Below are 18,913 nucleotides of genomic sequence, written 5' to 3' on the forward strand. Positions count from 1 at the left end.
AAAAAAGATTGGGCTATTTCTTTTACAACTCAGCTTGTTGTTAAATGGTGGGAAGTTGGTGATCTTAGCACCCCTCACTATATTTTAGCTTTTTTCTCAGTTCCAGCTAGGGAAATCCAGAAACCCTAGTCACCTTAAAATCCCGCAAAATGTGGGTAAAGAGGACGCACATTTGGCGCAGATATCTTTAATGGAACACAGTTAAGAAGGCTGTGCCCCAAACACGAAAAAGGCCACTACAAGAGGTGGGGGGGGGGGCGAGCCTCAGCAACTCAGGGGAGACCGCTCTATGCCGATTGTTGTTTTGATCTCCACATATTCCCACTGATTATCACCTCTAGGCGGATTTCTGACATCACTGTGTTTTGCAGGCTAAAGTGGCACGTGAACGCTTCTGAATGATCTTGCAAGCATTAAAACATGGATTTTATAGCTAGGCGAGTATTCCACCAATCTGAACTTCAGTCGCCCTCGGGAAATACAGATAATTTTGTGACCTTCGAGCACCTTTGCTGGTACCAGGTGTGTGTGTGTATATAGAATCGGCTCTCCCCTAACGTCACACAATACCCACATTCCACCTACAACTCCTGCTTTCGAACTTCCAAATGTTCAGTTTTATTAGTAACTTTTTTGCTGCAAAGTATGTCATTTATTTCAGTTTTAATTTCACAATGTTTTCTTTTTTTAAAGTCATAGTTTCGGTGTAAAGTCGCAAAACGTATTTGAGCAGACTATAATTCCTTTAGGGATATATCATCATTTTAACAGCTCCAGACACGCTATAAATCACAGTCAATCCCTTGGAGAAATGGGGTGTGATAAGAAAAGGCCATGAGGAATTTTAACTGGAGGGGTTTTTTTTCAAAATGTGAAGTGTGTGTGTGGTCAGTATTAGAAACTTAACCAGCTCTATGCAGTATACTGCATAAGAAAAGTCTCGCTGAAAACATCCTCATGAAAATGACAGTACTTCATGAGCACCTCTAAGACCATGTTTGTGAACCAGCCGCTCAGCAGAGTGAGCGCTAGCAGCCACTGACGCCCAACCCGAACTATTAGAAGAATCCACTTTACCTCTCCAGCCCTAAAACCAACCAAGGCGGGTTACAATCCGAAAACCCACCTTCGTTTGCTTGAAAAATCCACACAAACTTATCAAACTTCATGTTTATCATCTTCAAACTTAACATTTAGCTGTGACAAACAAACATTTGTAAACACCGGAATTCTGTTCACTCCTTAGAGGGGATGGAATGCACAGCAGCTTAGAGAACCTGTCAGCACAGCTCCATCAATGCGAACACACCACCTTCCACTACACAACATGGGAGAACATTCTGCCTGCAACCACTACTCAGTACTTTCACACTGTGTGGCCTTTTCAGTCTTTCATTGAGTGAGAGCACTCATGCAGATTCACTACGAGGAAACATCTAGTGTACCCTCATAGGTAACTTGCAGTTTAACAGGCTCCCCCCTCCCCAAGAAAGCCCCTTGGTCCCGTCAAGGCCAGACAAATGCTCTACTACGTGTAACAGGAGGTATTTCTGCCCAGGATCCCTGAGAAGATTAACTCCTTTAACCTTACTGTCCTATGGTCTACACTTCTACTCGAATATCACCATTGTGCACCAGCACATCATGGCCATGTGTTACTCGCTGACCGGTCTCAGTATGGCCACTCTGCCAATGCTACAGCCAACTTTATAGTCTAACATGACTTTGACACCTGTGCCCTCCGGCTCAACTTCATCCAATGACCTTGCCCCACCTCCCCAAAAGGAGTAGCTTGGATGGGGAGCCTGGTCCGACGTTCACTTGTATAAGAATATATATTTTTAGTTACCACATGCATGGCTCCATTTACTTTGTTCAGATTGGCAGAGGTTGATTTTGAGCCATGTTTTTCCTTACCACAGGGGACTTCCTAAAGGTGCAGTATCTTCAAGTGCATTGAGTCTCAACTGTGCACAGAACATTCTACCCTGAACCAATCAAAGGCTCAGCCAAGATGTCAATTGCACTGCAGCTGCATATTTCTTTTTGTCCCTTAAGCTGGACAAATCAAGTCATGCTTGGTTTTGGGGCCAATGAACATTCCCTAAAGTACAGACCTCAAAACTGTCGGTTTCTCCAACTCGCAGCTGTATGAATTATGATACTAATTAGGTCTCCAAGCCAACAGACCTCACCAAGGTGCCATTCACCTGTTGTAAGTGGATCTGTTCAAGTACCACGACATGCATCCTGAGGTGTCACCCCAAGTACTTGCTCAAACAGAGTGCTGAGCGTTCACCAGTTAAAGAACCCCAAATATGACAGCACCGCAATAGGCCCCTTAAGAGTATCAGGGAGATCCCTGATGGGTTCCTGTCAGGGTCTCCACACTCCAACTGCTAACCTTCAGCCAGTAGCAGCAGTCACTTCTTCACTCACTTCCTTTGTGATCATCTGAGAGCAAAGTCAAACCCCCCCTGGCTGAGGACAGGGAAAAGGCCAACCTACACCTGGTGCCCTTGTCAAAACTACACACTGCAGAAGAATTACAAGGACTCTGGGATTCAGTATGTAGTTTCTCCTTCAGATTGGAAACTGAACCTGCCTGGCCTCTGTGGGTTCTCCAGTTGACACTTGCGCTCAGACTGAAACCAATATTGCACATTCAAGCCTACCTGGCAACAGCAGCTGTGATGACGTTCAGCTGAACAAGACTGCTGGAATAGATTCCAGTATGTGACATAGCTTGGTCTTCGTCCTATTGGCTGACACACATCTGTATATGAAGTTTTGCCATACTGGCTGAATGGTGCATGAAATGCAGTGTTCCAACATCTATAGTTTTCTTGAAATTTCTTCAAATTCTAAATGTGATGTCGTCAGACGAGTAACCCACACACAGAGATGGCCTGTATAAAACTATTTCAGTCATATTAGCTATTTCAACTCGAGAAGTCAAGCTGTCCATGTAATACTACAGAACAGCCATATTCTGCACGTAATACCCTTCATACAAATAGATCTTCCTAATGTCTCACACAACATCGGAACACCACACTAAAAATCAAACTAGAAACACAATAAGTCTAATAAAAACGACAGCTGGCACTATGAAATAATGCCTTTAATGATTTGATGCATACCTCTTATTATCCAATGGGCGCCCTTCACTGGAAATGCTGCGAGGGATGTTGGCGGAGCGCTCCTGAGGCTGGCTTTTCCCTTCACCTTTTCCCGTCACAGATCTGGATGAGACCGGGCTTTGCAACTGTGAAGGGATTTGGCTGAGCTGAGGCACTGGCCCCTTGGCAGCATTGCGCTGCCATTTGTTGTTATTCCTGAATGGGAATTTCAGCTCATACGGAATACTTTCATTGACTTTGTACTCCACCACGGGCAAGCGGTAGGTTTCCGAACACCCTCTGAAAGGAAAACACACAGAAATGATCATTTCATGAACAACTCGGCACTAAAATCAATCATGCATTACTCAATACACGGGGAGTGTTTGCGTCACATCACTACAACACAACCACAGCTATTTGGATAATCCTCATTTAAAACCCTTCAGATGCTGGTGGTTTATTGATTAAAAGACATGTGAGAGGAAACTGACTACATCTTAAGAGTTCATTGAATATCTCATAGGAAGAAGAACAGTGCAATCTACCATGAAAACCTGAAGGAAATGTTAAACGGACCAATCAGTTACCTTTTTTCGTTCCCAGTCCAGGACACACATGGTGGAATGCATTGAATCAATGTGCACAATGACATACTCTCACACCAGGTGTAGAAGTTCAAACACTCCTTTCTCGGGAAGTTTTTAAAAAGAATGCCTCTCAGATGGTAGAAAAATGGGCTTGAAAGCACAGTTGTGGGGCAGATTCTCCCCGACATTTAACCTTTCAAACCTTTTCGAGGGAAATTAATCAAAATTGAATGTATACAACTACAAAAGTATCTTTGTGTATCAAGATGCAAATGACTCCCACATCAACGTTTCAAGTGCTGGAGTTTTGTGCCACAAACCACTACCAGGTGCGCTAATTCAACTAGTCCAGTCGAAGCAAACCAAGACTTCAACTCCCAGAACAGGTAAGGGTGTCCAATAAAAACAGTGCACTATGAAATATGATGAGCAAACATGGCCAGTAATCCTACTATAAGATATTATCGTCATTTATAGATTAAAAATTAAATTTGACTGTGTTTCCAGACAGAACTATACCTTTATGAAAACGTTGCTGGCCGTTATGGGATGGGTACATCAATTTGTTACAAAAGTTAAAGAAAAGATCAGTGGAGTTAGCAGGCCATACTTGAAAGAGGATAAAGGTACTACCTCCTAACTCAGCTAGAATAATCAGCAGTGTGTGGCAGAATCAGGGAACTAAAAAGGCTGCCTCTATTTTAAGACAACAAATCTAGACCCAGACTGCTTCACCTCAGACTTGCACCATAGCATAAACAAGAGGGACACAGGAGGCCAGGAACCTAAGCTGTTGCTCTTGCAGTTCAAACAGGCTATTAAGCCTGTGCATGGCTACAGTAAATTTTCAAATGATCCTGCCCAAGTGGTATTGATATGAAAGCATTTATGAATTTACCAACCAAGTGAAGGCTAATGCTAGATAAACTGTCCTGGTGAAATTATCTGCCTGTGAAAACCTCAGATGTTTGTTAGAAAAAGGATCTTACGGAATTCGCTGCAGCTGGTGAAACGGTCTTTGAAACAACTATTGAAAATGATTGATCCAGTTCATATTTTTGACAGATTTTGTGTGGTCACTTCTCAAGGTGTCCACAAGGCTGCCAGCCTCACCAGGCAAGTGTTTGGTATTACAGGAAACTTGTGCATACTGCTCCAATTCCACAACATCTGTAACCCCTGCAGGAAACTAAGATATTATTAAGGAAAACAGCGGTTCCTGTGGAATTATATGATCTATCTTGGTAATTAGACACGCAATCGCAATGTAAAAGGGCTTGGGTAATGTCAGAGGGCGAAGAAATCACATACACCAATGGTTCTGTATAATACACTTAAGGTTTTATGTTTACAAAGAACTTTGATATAACAATGATTAAAGAAATAAACAGTTGTGTCAATCAATCAAATAATTTGTAAAGCGCACTACATACCCGCAAGGGTTTCAAGGCGCTGAGGGCGGGGAGAGGGGGGTGCTGTTGCTACTGGTCTTGAGTTGTCTCCTGAAGGTTAGAAGGTCTTCGGTTTGTCATAGGATGAGGGGGAGGGTGTTACAGGTCTTGGCGGCGCGGTGGGAGAAGGATTTGCCTCCGGCTGTGGTTCTACGGATGCGTGGGATGGTAGCCAGGGAGAGGTCTGCGGAGCGGAGTTTCCTGTTGGGTACGTAGAAGGAGAGACAACTGTTGAGATAGGCTGGGCCGGTCTTGTGGAGTGCCTTGTGAGCGTGGATCAGGAGCTTGAAGGAGATTCTTTCGTCGACAGGGAGCCAGTGCAGGTTCCTCAGGTGGGGGGTGATGTGGTCGCAGCGCGGGACGTCGAGGATCAGGCGTGCAGAGGCATTCTGGATTCTTTGCAGTCTGTTGATGAGCTTGATCGGGGCTCCGGCGTAGAGGGCGTTTCCGTAGTCGAGTCTGCTGCTGACTCGAGCCTGGGTGACTGTTTTCCTTGTGTCTGTCGGGATCCATCTGTAGATCTTGCGGAGCATACGGAGGGTGTTGAAGCAGGTGGACGAGACAGCGTTGACTTGTTTGGTCATGGTGAGTTTCGAGTCGAGGATGACTCCCAGGTACGTGCTTGGTTGGTGGGTGCGGAGAGTGTCCCCAACGACGAGGGCCACCAGGAGTCTTCCCATGCTGGGGGGTTGGGCCAGAGGATGAGGATCTCCGTCTTGTCTGTGTTCAGCATAAGGCGGCTATCCTCCATCCAGTCGGCGATGGCCTTCATTCCCTGGTGGAGGTTGGATTTGGCGGTGAGGGGGTCCTTGGTGAGGGAGAGGATCAGTTACGTGTCGTCGGCGTAGGAGATTATGTTGAGGTCGTGATGTCGGGCGATGCGTGCGAGAGGCGCTATGTAGACATTAAATAGCGTCGTGCTGAGGGATGATCCCTGCGGGACGCTGCAGATGATCTCGGAGGCTTCGGAACGGGGGAGGCGGACTCTCTGGGTTCTGCTGGAGAAGGAGGAGGTGCAGTCCAGGGCCTTGTCTCGGATCCCTGCGTCGTGGAGTCATGTGCGTAGTGTGCAGTGGCGGACGGTGTCGAAGGCGGCGGAGAGGTCCAGAAGGATGAGGGCCGCAGTCTCGCAGTTGTCCAGTAGGATCCTGATGTCGTCTGTGGCGGCGATGAGGGCGGTCTCGGTGCCGTGGTTGCTGCGGAATCCTGACTGGGAGGGGTCCAGGATGCTGTTGTCTTCGAGGTAGCGGGTGAGCTGGATGTTGACTATCTTCTCGATGACCTTAGCTGGGAACGGAAGCAGGGAGATGGGCCGGAGGTTTTGGAGTTCGCTCGGGTCCGCCTTGGGTTTCTTCAGTAGGGCGTTCATCTCGGCGTGTTTCCAGCTTTCAGGGAAGGTTGCGGTCTCGAAGGAGAGGTTGATGATGTTGCGCAGGTGGGGTGCGATGCAGCGGCCGGCTTTGTTGAAGATGTGGTGTGGAAAAGGGTCAGACGGCGAGCCGGAGTGGATTGTGCCCATGGTCTTGATTGTGTCTTGGATGCTCACGTTGGCCAAGGTTGTCAGGGGGTCGTGGTCAGTGGGGTGTGGTGGTTCCAGCGTGTTGGGGCCTGTTAGGGTCGTCCGTGGGTTGAAGCTATCGTGGATGTCAGTGATCTTGCGGTGGAAGAAGGTGGCGAGGGAGTCGTACAGGGCTTGCGACGGCGGGATGTCGTTGGTGTTGGAGCTGGGGTTTGGGAGTTTCTTCATGACATTGAAGAGCTCCTTGCTGTTGTGTGCGTTGTTGTCAAGGCGGTCTTTGAAGGAGGTCCTCTTGGCGGTCCTGATGAGGTGGTGGTGGTGGTTGCGGATGGCGTCTTTGTGGGCTGCGCGGCTGCCTGGCGATTTCTCGCTGTGCCATATGTTCTCTAACTTCCGGCAGGTGCGCTTTGACGCTAGGAGTTCCGGGGTGAACCAGTTGGCTCTCTTGCTGGTGTCTTCGAGGGTTTGTTTTTTCAGCGGGGCTAAGGTGTTGGTGCAGTCGTCCATCCAACGTCTGAGGGTGCGCGCACCATCGTCGGGGTTGGTCTGTGGATTGAGTGCGAGGTTTGTCTGTAGTTGTACTTCGGTGATTTTGCCCCAGCAGCGACGGGGGATCTGTAGGGTGCGGTGATGTGCGACGGGTTTCCGGAAGGTGATGTGGATGCAGTGGTGGTCGGTCCAGGTGGGTTCGGAGACGTGGCTGAAGGAGACGTGGGGGCTTGAGGAGAAGATGGTGTCGAGCTTGTGTCCGGCAATGTGGGTCGGCGTCGTGACGAGCTGTTCCAGTCCGAGGTTGGCGAGGTTGTCTATCAGGGTGGAGGAGTTGCTGTCGTTGTTCTCCAGATGGAAGTTCAGGTCTCCGAGGAGGATGTCGTCGGTGGAGGTCAGTGCGTGCGTGCCGATTAAGTCGCCTATGGCGTCACAGAATTGTGGTCGGGGTCCAAGTGGTCTGTAGACGAAGGTGCCTCTTAGGGTGGTCTTGGGGTCCGTGTGGATCTGGAAGTGCATGTGTTCGGCGGTGCTGAGAGGGTCGTCGGTGTTTGTTGAGACCCTGATGGTATTCTTGTGGACAATGGCGATTCCTCCTCGGACTCCGTTGGTGCGGTCTATCTTGTATCCGTCGGGGATGGCTATGGCGATGTCTGGAGAGGAGGCTTTGTTCATCCAGGTCAGGAAGGCGACGTCTGGTGATGCGGTGTCGAGTAGGTCCCAGAGCTCGATGGCGTGTTTGCGTGCGGAGCAGGTGTTGATCAGGATGCATCGGAGCTGGTTGTGTTCTGTCGTGGGGGGTGTCTCAGCGTCTTCGATGCAGGAGAAGCTGCAGTTCCGGCAGGCGAAGTGACCGTGGGTGTGCTTCGGGGTGGCCCTGCAGCAGGTGAGGGTCCGTCCTGAGTTGAGAGCGTTGAGGGTGCTGGCATCGTATCGGAGGCGGTCTTCATGGCTGGTGCGGGGGCCAGGGGTTCTGGCGCTGGTCGCGGTCCAGGCGTGGATGGGCGCAGACGGGCTTGCCTTAGGCATGCTTTAAGCGCAGCCGCCATTTTAAGGGGAGGTGGGAGGGAGGAGCAGCTGGGAGGCGGGTGGCAGGGGGCAGCGAATGGGCGCAGGGGAAGCAGCGGCGGGAGCGGGGCGAGCAGGCACAGCAGGGGGCACAGAGGCAAAAATGGACAGCGGGGCACAGAGGGAACGAGGGCACACAGGAACGGGGACACAAAAGCAAATGGGCAGCGGGGAACAGAGAACAAGGGCACAGGAACGGGGACACAAAAAGCAGATGGGCAGCGGGGCACAGAGGGAATACAGGAACAAGGATAAAAGCAAATGGGCAGCAGGGCACAGAGGAGCAAAAGGGCACAAAGACACTCAGCGAGCGCAGGTGGAGCTGCAGCGAGGGGGAGCAGCCTATCTGGAAAGGTCAAGGGTTGCTCTCCTCATCGCGCAGCGGCCGCCATTTTAAGGGGAGGTATGAGGGAGGAGCAGCTGGGAGGCGGGTGGCAGGGGGCAGCGAATGGGCGCAGGGGGGCTGGCCGCATGGGACGCAGTGGCGGGAGCGGCGAGGGGGGCGAGCGGGCACAGCAGGGGGCACAGAGGCAAAAATGGGCAGCAGGGCACAGAGGGAACGAGAGCACACAGGAACGGGGACACAAAAGCAAATGTGCAGCGGGGCACAGAGGGAATGAGGGCACACAGGAACAGGGACACAAAAGCAAATGGGCAGCGGGGCACAGAGGGAACGAGGGCACACAGGAACGGGAAAACAAAAGCAAATGGGCAGCGGGGCACAGAGGAGCAAAAGGACACAAAGACACTCAGCGAGCGCAGGTGGAGCTGCAGCGGGGGGAAGCGACCTACCTGGCAAGGTCAAGGGTCACTCTCCTCACCGCGCAGCGGGCGCCATTTTAAGGGGAGGTGGGAGGGAGGAGCAGCTGGGAGGCAGGTGGCAGCGAATGGGCGCGGGGGGGCGGGCCGCAGGGGAAGCAGCGGCAGGGGGGCGAGCGGGCACAGCAGGGGGCACAGAGCCAAAAATGGGCAGCGGGGCACAGAGGGAACGAGGGCACAGGAACGGGGACACATAAGCAAATGGGCAGCGGGGCACAGAGGGAACGAGGACACAAGAAGCAAATGGGCAGCGGGACACAGAGGGAACGAGGGCACAGGAACGGGGATACAAAAAGCAGATGGGCAGAGGGTCACAGAGGGAACGAGGGCACACAGGAACGGGGCCACAAAAGCAAATGGGCAGCGGGGTACAGAGGAGCAAAAGGTCACAAAGACACTCAGCAAGCGCAGGTGGAGCTGCAGCGGGGGGGCGACCTACCTGGCAAGGTCAAGGGTCGCAACCCCCCCACCGCTGCAGCTTGGGTCCTGTGTCCCAAGTGAAAAAAGGAACCTAGGGCAATAGTGAAAAATGAGTGCCTCAATATAATTAGATGAACAAATTCCGAGTAAATGAGTAATTGAGGTCATTTGACCCCGGAGCAAAGCAGACTCGCGCTGCCTTGCCGTTCGTGCCATGGATTGACACGCGCAAGGAGAACTCTCATCCTGTCCTACTCAGAATTTGTTCATCTAATTATATCGAGGCACACCAAGGAACAACGCCTGTTGCACACCAGTAACCTTCACTTTGAAGACAATCCGTGACCAATTAGGTCACATCCTCTTTTAAAATCATCACAGACTGTATCGGAACCCATTCAAGCTTGCGAAAACCATTTACCAGAGTTCCAGTAAACACTATCAGCCTACTAACGCTGTAGTGTGGCATCATTTGTACTTCAAGACTGTGCTATCAATTGACTGTCAGCGCTTCCCCCACTCACATTTGGGCTCCCGGCTGGGTCCCATTGTGAGTATTCCTTTTTTCTTTCACTCACGTGTGGCGCACACACCCTCACGAGGTTACGCAGTCATACCATCGGGTGTCCCTACATCCCACAAGAGGGTCGAAACATCGTCGACACAAGAAAAAGCGAACCATTAACCAGCACATATCACTGTATATAGCTGCTATACACCTTGCATTCATTTAATGGTCGACTTTCAAACAACTTTGGAAACATTGTAAAAAAATTGTGACTAATTTTTCACTATTGCCCTAGGTTCCTTTTTTCACTTGGGACAACAGACACAACTGTTTTTTATTTCTTTTTTCATTGTATATATCCAAGTTCTTTGTAAACATGAAACCTTAAGTGTATTATGTGTATTATACAGAGCCATTGGTGTATGTGGTTTCTTCGCCCTCTGACATTACCTAAACCCTTTTACATTGCGATTGCGCATCTAACTACCAAGATAGATCATATAATTCCACAGGAACCGCTGTTTTCCTCAATAATTTATATACCCTGGTTCTTGAGTGAGCAGGGTTCCCCTGTCCGTGGCTCAGAAACGAAGATGGCCTTGTACCTTCCAGGTAGCCATACATAAAATATTGCAATTAAGTTCATTAAGATTTTAATTTCCTCTGATGTTTGCCCTTAATAGTGTCAATTACTTGTGTGTACTCAATTATTTTTTGTTTGATTGTTTAAAATGATACAATATATAAAAAACGACAATCCATATTTCAAAAATGGGCATTTAAGGGTAAAAACGAGCCATTCATTATTTGGGTAAGAATTCGACATTTGAAAAGGTTAACAAATCATTTCACTGAGAAAAATTCCACTTATAAACAGTAATTTCTCTTTTACCAATACCTGGATAGTGCAAATCTTTTTGTGCAATTTCACTAATATACATGTCCCATTTGTACTCATTAATTATAGTTCACTGCAGTACTGCTGAAGTGAAATAATCTGAATCCAATTTTTCAGTAATGTACAATTTTCAAAAGCAGCGTTCAAAACTAAGTTAGTTGATTTAAGACCTCTTATAAGTGCTTGTCTACAAGACCGAATTCCACAAGTGTTAAAATACCTCTTAAGTGTTGCTCTTCTTTCTCCCTTCAACTCTGGGCATATATAAAGCAAATGGATAATATTTTCTTCTCCTTTTTGCGTAATCGGAAAGGCATCGGATCTGTTGAACGCAGCCATTGAATTGCGTGCGATGATTCTGGGAGAAGGCCAACTCGTGCTTTAAAAAACAAGTTTTTTTTTGTTTTGTTTGTAGGTTACTCCCTTTCCAACATCAATGGACACTTGTAGGTTGAATGGGTTTTCTGTCCACCCAGAAAGAAGCATATGTGCCTACCACAACAAGGGGCCGTGGCTCTTTAAAAGGCCACTCAAGCAACACATTTCAACCACCCAAGAACTAGGTGTATTTGGAACAAGTCGAATCTGGCCCTTCAATTATTGTAAACGAGCTTTCACTGTAGAACCAGATGTTCTTGTACAGGTCTCATCTTCAGCCAGCTGTGAGAATCAGCTTAAAGATCTCATGATCTTGAGTACGAATTGTTAGCATTTTACTGTCAGTGTTCTTGCTTATTGAACTTCTTACATCTTTTCAGTTGAGCCAGTGGACTTACCGCTGATTATTCTAAACTAAGACGTGTCCAAGAGAGCAATTTGCAGACTTCTTTACATAGACCTGTAGGACCACAGTCCATGGAAAAAATCCGAGACACCCTACAAAAATGCAAGCCACCCATGCAGGCCAGGATGCCCTGAGCAATTAAGGCTTTACCAGCCACTCAAAGAAGGAACGTCACAGAGTGCAACAAATTCAGGCAGGTGACCACTGGGGACATGCATTATTTAAAGATCTTTGTGCCCAATGGGTAACACCACTGACTGATAGTGCAGGCCATTCAATATTTAAGATTTAGATCCAAATATCACATCTCTCAATTTATGGCTGTCAACATATTGCCCTGCACTCTGCTAAAGCAACGTTTAAGAAACCTGTTGAGGAACTGTAGATAAAAGGATCCACCCCAAACTAATTTCTTTTTCAACAGAAGGTGCATCCATTGGATTCACCTAATGCTTCACAACATGGTCTATTGTGCCCTTCAGAAGCATAATAAGGATCTCTTTCTACAACTATCAACATTTTGGAGGTAGTGGTTGGAGGCTTTTTTTTAAATAAATTTTAGTGTGCGTCTAAAATAACTTGCTCCCACTTGCCTGTAATAATTCTCTGCAATCTCTGTGGTTGGAAATCATTTCCTCTGTCCTAATGAAGAAGGAGAAGAGGATGTGTAGCCTTAATGTCAATCCAGTTTTTTTTGCTTGTGTTAATCATTTACAGGAACTTCTGTATCTAGTACCACCAGTAATTCTAGCTGTGTGGCCTTTTTTGGGGCAGTTTCCAAAACTTCAACACTTGAAAAAATGATTCCCAGCTCACACATTAAGATATTTCAGGTGAATCTAAAATGAAATCGCATTTCCTTGTCTTGAGAGAGCACAGCAACCTTGCCATCGTGGTCAGTCTGCAACACATTGCTAATATTTGTAAATAACTCCAACTCAAATGTGATGTGCAGAAAGACGGTTTAAGATCTCTAGCAATCTCGGCCTTCCCACTGACTAGCAGGCAAACCTCTTTGTAACATCTGATGATATTTATGTTAAGTAACACACTGAAAATTAATATTCCAAGAATATGGTGACAGTCTTTCTATTTTATGAAACGCAAGAAACGTAGACATTTCATATCATAACCGCCCTATTTGAGGCTATGATCACCAAGCCCTTGAATAAATGGAATGTAACCATGACTGTTAGGATGCGCAGCAGACAGTAAGGCTCAGTGCATGCAGAATCTGTGAGCTACTGCCACAAGCAGCGGTTTAGTCAAATAATCAATTAGGTGTTGATTTCCAGCAATTTATACTTTTTCTTGCAAGGACCCATGGTAGCTAGTGCCAACAACATGTTCTTCATAATCTTCACCAAATGTTCCCCTAGAGCACAACAAAAGTTATAGTTTTGTTTAGTGAAAGATACAAAATAATTATTTTTCTGCCTGCACTCTAACAAACATCATAGAGGCCATCTTAAGCTGAACAAGTAGGGAAACCACCTCACCTGGAGAAGTGTTTACCATTGGACTGTTGAATGAAACCATGTCCATTATGACATTGATTTCAATCTTCATCCCCTGAGTTTCCCACATAGGCCAAGCCTTGGGGTGAATTCATAAACATTATGGTCTAATTCAGAGAAAGGACGATGCACACGAGCTTCGAAAATCTTCTATTAGCACTATCTATCATTTTCTGCACAAACACCAAGTACCACCTGAAATCTAGTTAGCAAAGGAGGTCGCAATTTCCCATTTACAGAGGTGACCTCTGAAACGATTCACACTTCGGGCATGTTTTCTGGTATCTAAAATCTCATGGAGAATTTCAGTAGAATTTCCCTGGGCAGAAATGCACCTTGTCATCCGCTCCCTCAATTTATTCCTTGAACAAACCAGGCAGACCTTCAATGACAAATAGGCTTTTGGATCACCTTGTTCTCATACAATTGCTCTTATTGATGAGGGACTCATCAAAAGGATATCTGTCCACAGGGCAACTGTGGTCTGAGATTTGGTTATTTCTGCCTTGCGGACAGGATGGTAGTCTGATAGGGAAGTCAACAAGGAGGTGGATATTAGGTTCACCATCCAATGATGACTTTAACAATAATGGCTGGGTCAAAGATCAAAGACGTAATGGGTTGGTGAGTTTTCAGTTGACAAAGATTTACAAATTTCTAACTTTATGTAACAGCAAAAAACTTAAAAACAAAGTGACTAGGTATTAAAATAATACCACTTCTTAATTAAGTCAAAAACTAGAATACACATTCTTCCATGACCATACCCTTTATCAATTTAAAATGTTGTTTACATAGATGTCTCCGATTTAAAATTTAAGCCAATATAATTTTAAATGCTTTATTCTCATCAAAATAAAACAAGGTCCAGGATACTTTAGTAATGACAGTAATAGGAGGAAGAACCAAGCAAGATATAACTAGAGAATAAAAAACATACCAATGTTTAAAGTTAATAAATTGATCTGTGAAACTGATCATACAAGCAATACATGCCTCATGCCAACAGATATCCAAAATATTACATACATCATGACAAATCTAACAAAATGCCTAGACTTATTCTACAAAATCAGATTATAGTGAAGTTAACCCAGATCTCAAATCGGTGCAGCTTCACTAAATAAAGGCTACAGATAAACATTAAGATGTCAATTTACTGTTCAACACAATTTCATACTTTGAAGTTGGGCCATTATACTGTAAAGGTTGATGTGTAAAACAATGTAATTAAATTGGCAAATTCTGGAAAATCATTATCAATCCAATATTTCAAGATCAAAGATTTAGCGCAGAAACTTTTTTTTCCAAATAAAATCAAAAATTCAACACCATAGAGTAAACTTAAATCAAAATAAATTACCTCTAATAAACAATGAAGAACTCATAACAAAATAGCAGAAATTCTAAGATAGTCTCCCAATAATTAAACAGTTTTGGGCAATGCCAGAAAAGGGATAAATCTCCAGTCTTTTGCAGACACTGTAGCCATAATTCAGAATATAAAGGGTATACGGTTTGCTTCAGTAGTCTTTATATTCACAGAGGTGCATATTTACCCTTCTGAATTAACAGCCATGTTAAACGAGACCACTGTGTTGTTTGAAACACCAGGAAAAAACAAAACCATGCAAATAAAAGGAAGTTAGGTAGCATTTAAGAGGACACAGTTTGTGAAAATGAAAATGTACTGCTGCAAATTTGCTTGGAAGTTGCTTCACATTGGAAAAACACAAAAGATGCAAGGAATTGTACAGCACAAAAAGAATTAGGTAAACTATTGTAAATGCCCCTCCTGCTCACAATAATATCCTGACAGTTAATGCTTAAATGCCTTCTCAAAAATGAAGGTGGCACAAAAAACCTTAATTAAAAAAAAATTAAAAATGATCTATCACCTTGGTACTGTAATAAAAGCCTTATTGAAATTATCAATGGCCTTTCAATCCCTCACCATAGTCTTTCTTCTAATCTCCATGGTGCAGATTAGAAGGAAGACTATGATCATGCTTTCTAAAGACACAAGGGTGAAAAACAATTATTACTTTAAGTCTCCATATTCTTCCTCAGTTTTATATAAGGAGATATCACAATCTATCACAGGACCTCAGTTTAATGATGTACACAAGCAACCCAGTTCTTAAAGTTCTTGATTTCATAAACTATTTATAAAGTTATAATATGTCAATAATAAAGAAGTTGCGGATTCTAACAAAATATTACAGTGCACTTGACATGTATAACAGTATATTTTATTTGATGATAATAGAAGTTTCAGTACAGCATTTGTAAACGCAACTATACCTCTAAGCATTACTTCTCCTGAGAAAGAGGAGAGGAGGAGAGAAGGTGTATAGCAAAAGAGGTCATGGGAGGAATGGAGGGTAGAAGTATGGGTCTAGGTAGCTTGGAACAGCAGATCTTTAGAACTAATTGTCACAGAAAGAAAATACACTTTCCTGTATATGAGAATGAGTACCCATGACATAGTGGATTCTTCACAGCAGTGGTGCAGAGGACTTCTACCTGATTCAGCAACATTGATCAGTTACATCAAGAGACTCTTTCACAAGCATTACCACTAGGCAGCTACCATGCTAGGTTACCAAGTTAAATCAAAAAATAATTTTCAAAATCCAAGTAAATTCTTGTTTATTAGGATTCTATGTGAAAGTCTTTAAACGAAAAAACAAGGCACAAAGATGGTCACACAGTAACATAGAAGAAACTGCACCTTTCCAAGAATGTAATTTATCTTCAAACCTTCAGACTAAATACTAGTCTACAACAACAGGAATCCTTCAACTACAAATTCATACTAGTATGCAGTTGTGTGTCCATATCATACTTTAAGTACAAAAATAATAGTATGTTTAAATGCAACTTCACTCACTCGTACATACAAACTGCATTTAAATGAATAAAATGGGGGCAGAAGTGTGTGTGACTCATGAATCTGGAACACTAACTGAGCACCTTTTACAGGTTATGATTCAATCTGGGCCAGCAAGAACACTGAAAAGCCTTTACATAATTCTTCTAAAATAAGAAACTGGCTTCAATCTATTGGGCAGGTGGCAGGTATTCACGTCATAGAAAAACATTAGATATAGCACTGAATTATTTGACACAAGTTTCTGCACAGTCTCTGGGATTTAATGAGTGTCAAAGATGAAATACCAAGTTTCCTTTGCAGGGTTGAGGTGTTTTTATGTGGACAGGGTGGGAAGCGTTACAAGAGAGGTGCCTGGGTTGTAGCACATCTGGACATCTTTCCAGTGGTGTTAATTCAGCACTTTGTGAATGCTGCACTCTCCAAATCTTTGCCTAAATGGCATAAAACCCTATTGCAGGGAATTGTCCAGACCTGCACACTGCCACCAAATATATCATACAAAATAACTGCAATACCTTCATAAAGACAGTGGCTCTTCCATAGATATTTATCTAATATTCTTAATAGAAACCCTGAGCTCCATGCACCTTTCCACTCTTTAGTTGCCCTTCCCCCATCACCCATGCATTAACTGACTACGCTTTTAAAGTGCAATTGACGCCTACCAAGCTCCTGCGTAGTTACAGGTGCAATGGACCTGCGTTTCAGCAATTTGTTCCCGAACCTCCTAAAAGGCAGGAACGGCTACAAGGAAAACACTTCCCTCAGAAAAAGAAGCTCTAGTTTCAATAAAGGTCTCCTATATCATAACAAGGAATCATTCTAAGTACTGAATTAATGTCAAAGATATATCTGCAACACAGTTTTCTGCTACTAAAGGGCACCACCAGACTGACGAAGATGGCTCATTTACCTCCCTGCTGCAACACTGTAGGCCGAATTGCCAGAACTAATTTTCAACCTTACCCTCTCAAACTGATACTTATTTGTCACACAATGTGTATACTGCAATTACCCTATGCAATGTGTCTGTTCCTTAGCTTACATCTGATACATGCCACAAATGGCTCTGTCCCACCTCTGTAAATACTAGATCTCATTACCGTCCATTCTGTAACTACACCTTTACTGTAATATACTTGCTTCCTCTGCTGCAATTATACTGCTGGGGATTTTACACACGTTCCTTCCTCTCCTCCAGAGTGCTGAAGTAACTCCATGTATTGCATTTCCTCCCAAGTATTTTTACAACTCCTATCTTTGTAATTTTGAAGACGTGCCACTGAGATGAAGATACAACAGTGCGAGTGAAGAGTCTCAGAAATTACTTACTATCATACAACAACTTTTTTCTGATATGTAACACTAATTGATCTTTGTAGAGCACTTTAGACACCCCAAGGAATTTCGTGTGGAAAGAAAGGACACATGTAATACAACTTCAGGGACTAAGTACAGCAACTGCAGAAGAGACAGGGTTTACAATGTTTTTGAAAAGGAAGGGGGTCAGTAATACAACAAAGGGAAATGGATAATTATTCCAAAGCCTCTGAGCCAGCACCTAAAAGGTTCAGCCACTACTCTGTCTCCTAAAGTGGAAAGTCGCCAAAGACCGATTCAAGGAGAGGATGGCTGGCTCATCAGCGAGTACAAGTGGTGAGCCTGCTTTCAGGGGTTTCTCCACAATGAGATTTAGGTGCCATGCAATTGTATTTCAAAAGATCCATTCCAGAATGAGAAGCCAGTGAAGTTTGAGGGAGACGAAAGATGTGGCTGAATCTGAAGGCTCCAGTTTTGGATGAAGCATTCTGGATAACCAGCACATGGGCCATCAAATGTAAGGAAATGCCCGAAGACGGGACCAATCACATAGCTTAAGCAACATTTACCCTACTCAGTCATACAAGGCATGATTTTACAGAGGTGATTAAAATGCACCCAGTAGCTCAAGGAAAATGAAGTGATCTGAACAGAGTTGAAGCACAGCAATACATCTGAAGACATGATTTCTAACCACTCTTATCGAAGCGGGGTATTACCTTAATTTAGATAAACAAAAAATTGTTGTTGAGAGGTTGGCTTTTCTGCCAGCTACCAGAAAATATTTTTATCATAGTTCACTTTGATACATAGGGAGCCAATCCATACCCTGACATCACACATGGAAAGCTTAATCAAAGGCTGATAAATGGAATGAATTCCCAATTACAGAGTCACAACAATTGTTTCACAACCTGCATTTTTGACACTTGTAATAAATGAAGCAATGGGTTCACACCTGTGGATTACCCACCATCATCTCTGGGAATGTTAACGTTCGCAGAATAACGTTTTACCCTTGGTATGATAAACAGAAACAGGGTGTGATCTACTAAGGTCTAACAGTTATCTTGAAACAGTGGGAAAAAATGCATTAAAAAAACGATATACACACGCAGGGATCTCCACAGCTGTTTTAGTTCAGCAAACATGTGTTCACCCAGGCATTGCTGCAATATAGGCATGTAGTGCCAAAGCATGTCTTTATGAAGTGAAACAACTTTGGAGATGAGAACTAGTTTATCATGGCTGCAACATACAGGCATAAACACACATGTATTTTTCTAACTAAAACAAATATATGTATTCCCTATTATAGTCCTATGTCATATGGCGGTTGTAAAACTAATTGCTGCCCCTTATGTATCCTCTTTGCTCTCTAACTTTGATTTGGCCACGAAGGTGGCACGAGTTTTCCAACCTGAAAATTGGCAGTGCTCTCGTAGCATTCCGTTGTTTAACTTGAACGAGCAGTGACTCACTTAACACATGACCAGAATTAGGATTCAGACA

General features: G+C 44.6%; 1 protein-coding gene across 5 annotated transcripts in view; it reads right to left on the reverse strand.

Moving 5' to 3' along the window:
* SIPA1L1 (signal induced proliferation associated 1 like 1) overlaps positions 1-18,913 on the reverse strand; it is an 820,039-nt gene that overhangs the window by 268,071 nt on the left and 533,055 nt on the right. For all 5 annotated transcript variants that reach the window (XM_085627288.1, XM_085627286.1, XM_085627287.1 and 2 more), the window contains exon 12: positions 3,144-3,422. In XM_085627288.1, the coding sequence (XP_085483414.1) occupies positions 3,144-3,422 (279 nt within the window). The remainder of the gene's footprint in view (positions 1-3,143; positions 3,423-18,913) is intronic.

The sequence above is a fragment of the Triturus cristatus genome, chromosome 9 (genome assembly GCF_964204655.1).
Source record: "Triturus cristatus chromosome 9, aTriCri1.1, whole genome shotgun sequence".
NCBI lineage: Eukaryota > Metazoa > Chordata > Amphibia > Caudata > Salamandridae > Triturus > Triturus cristatus.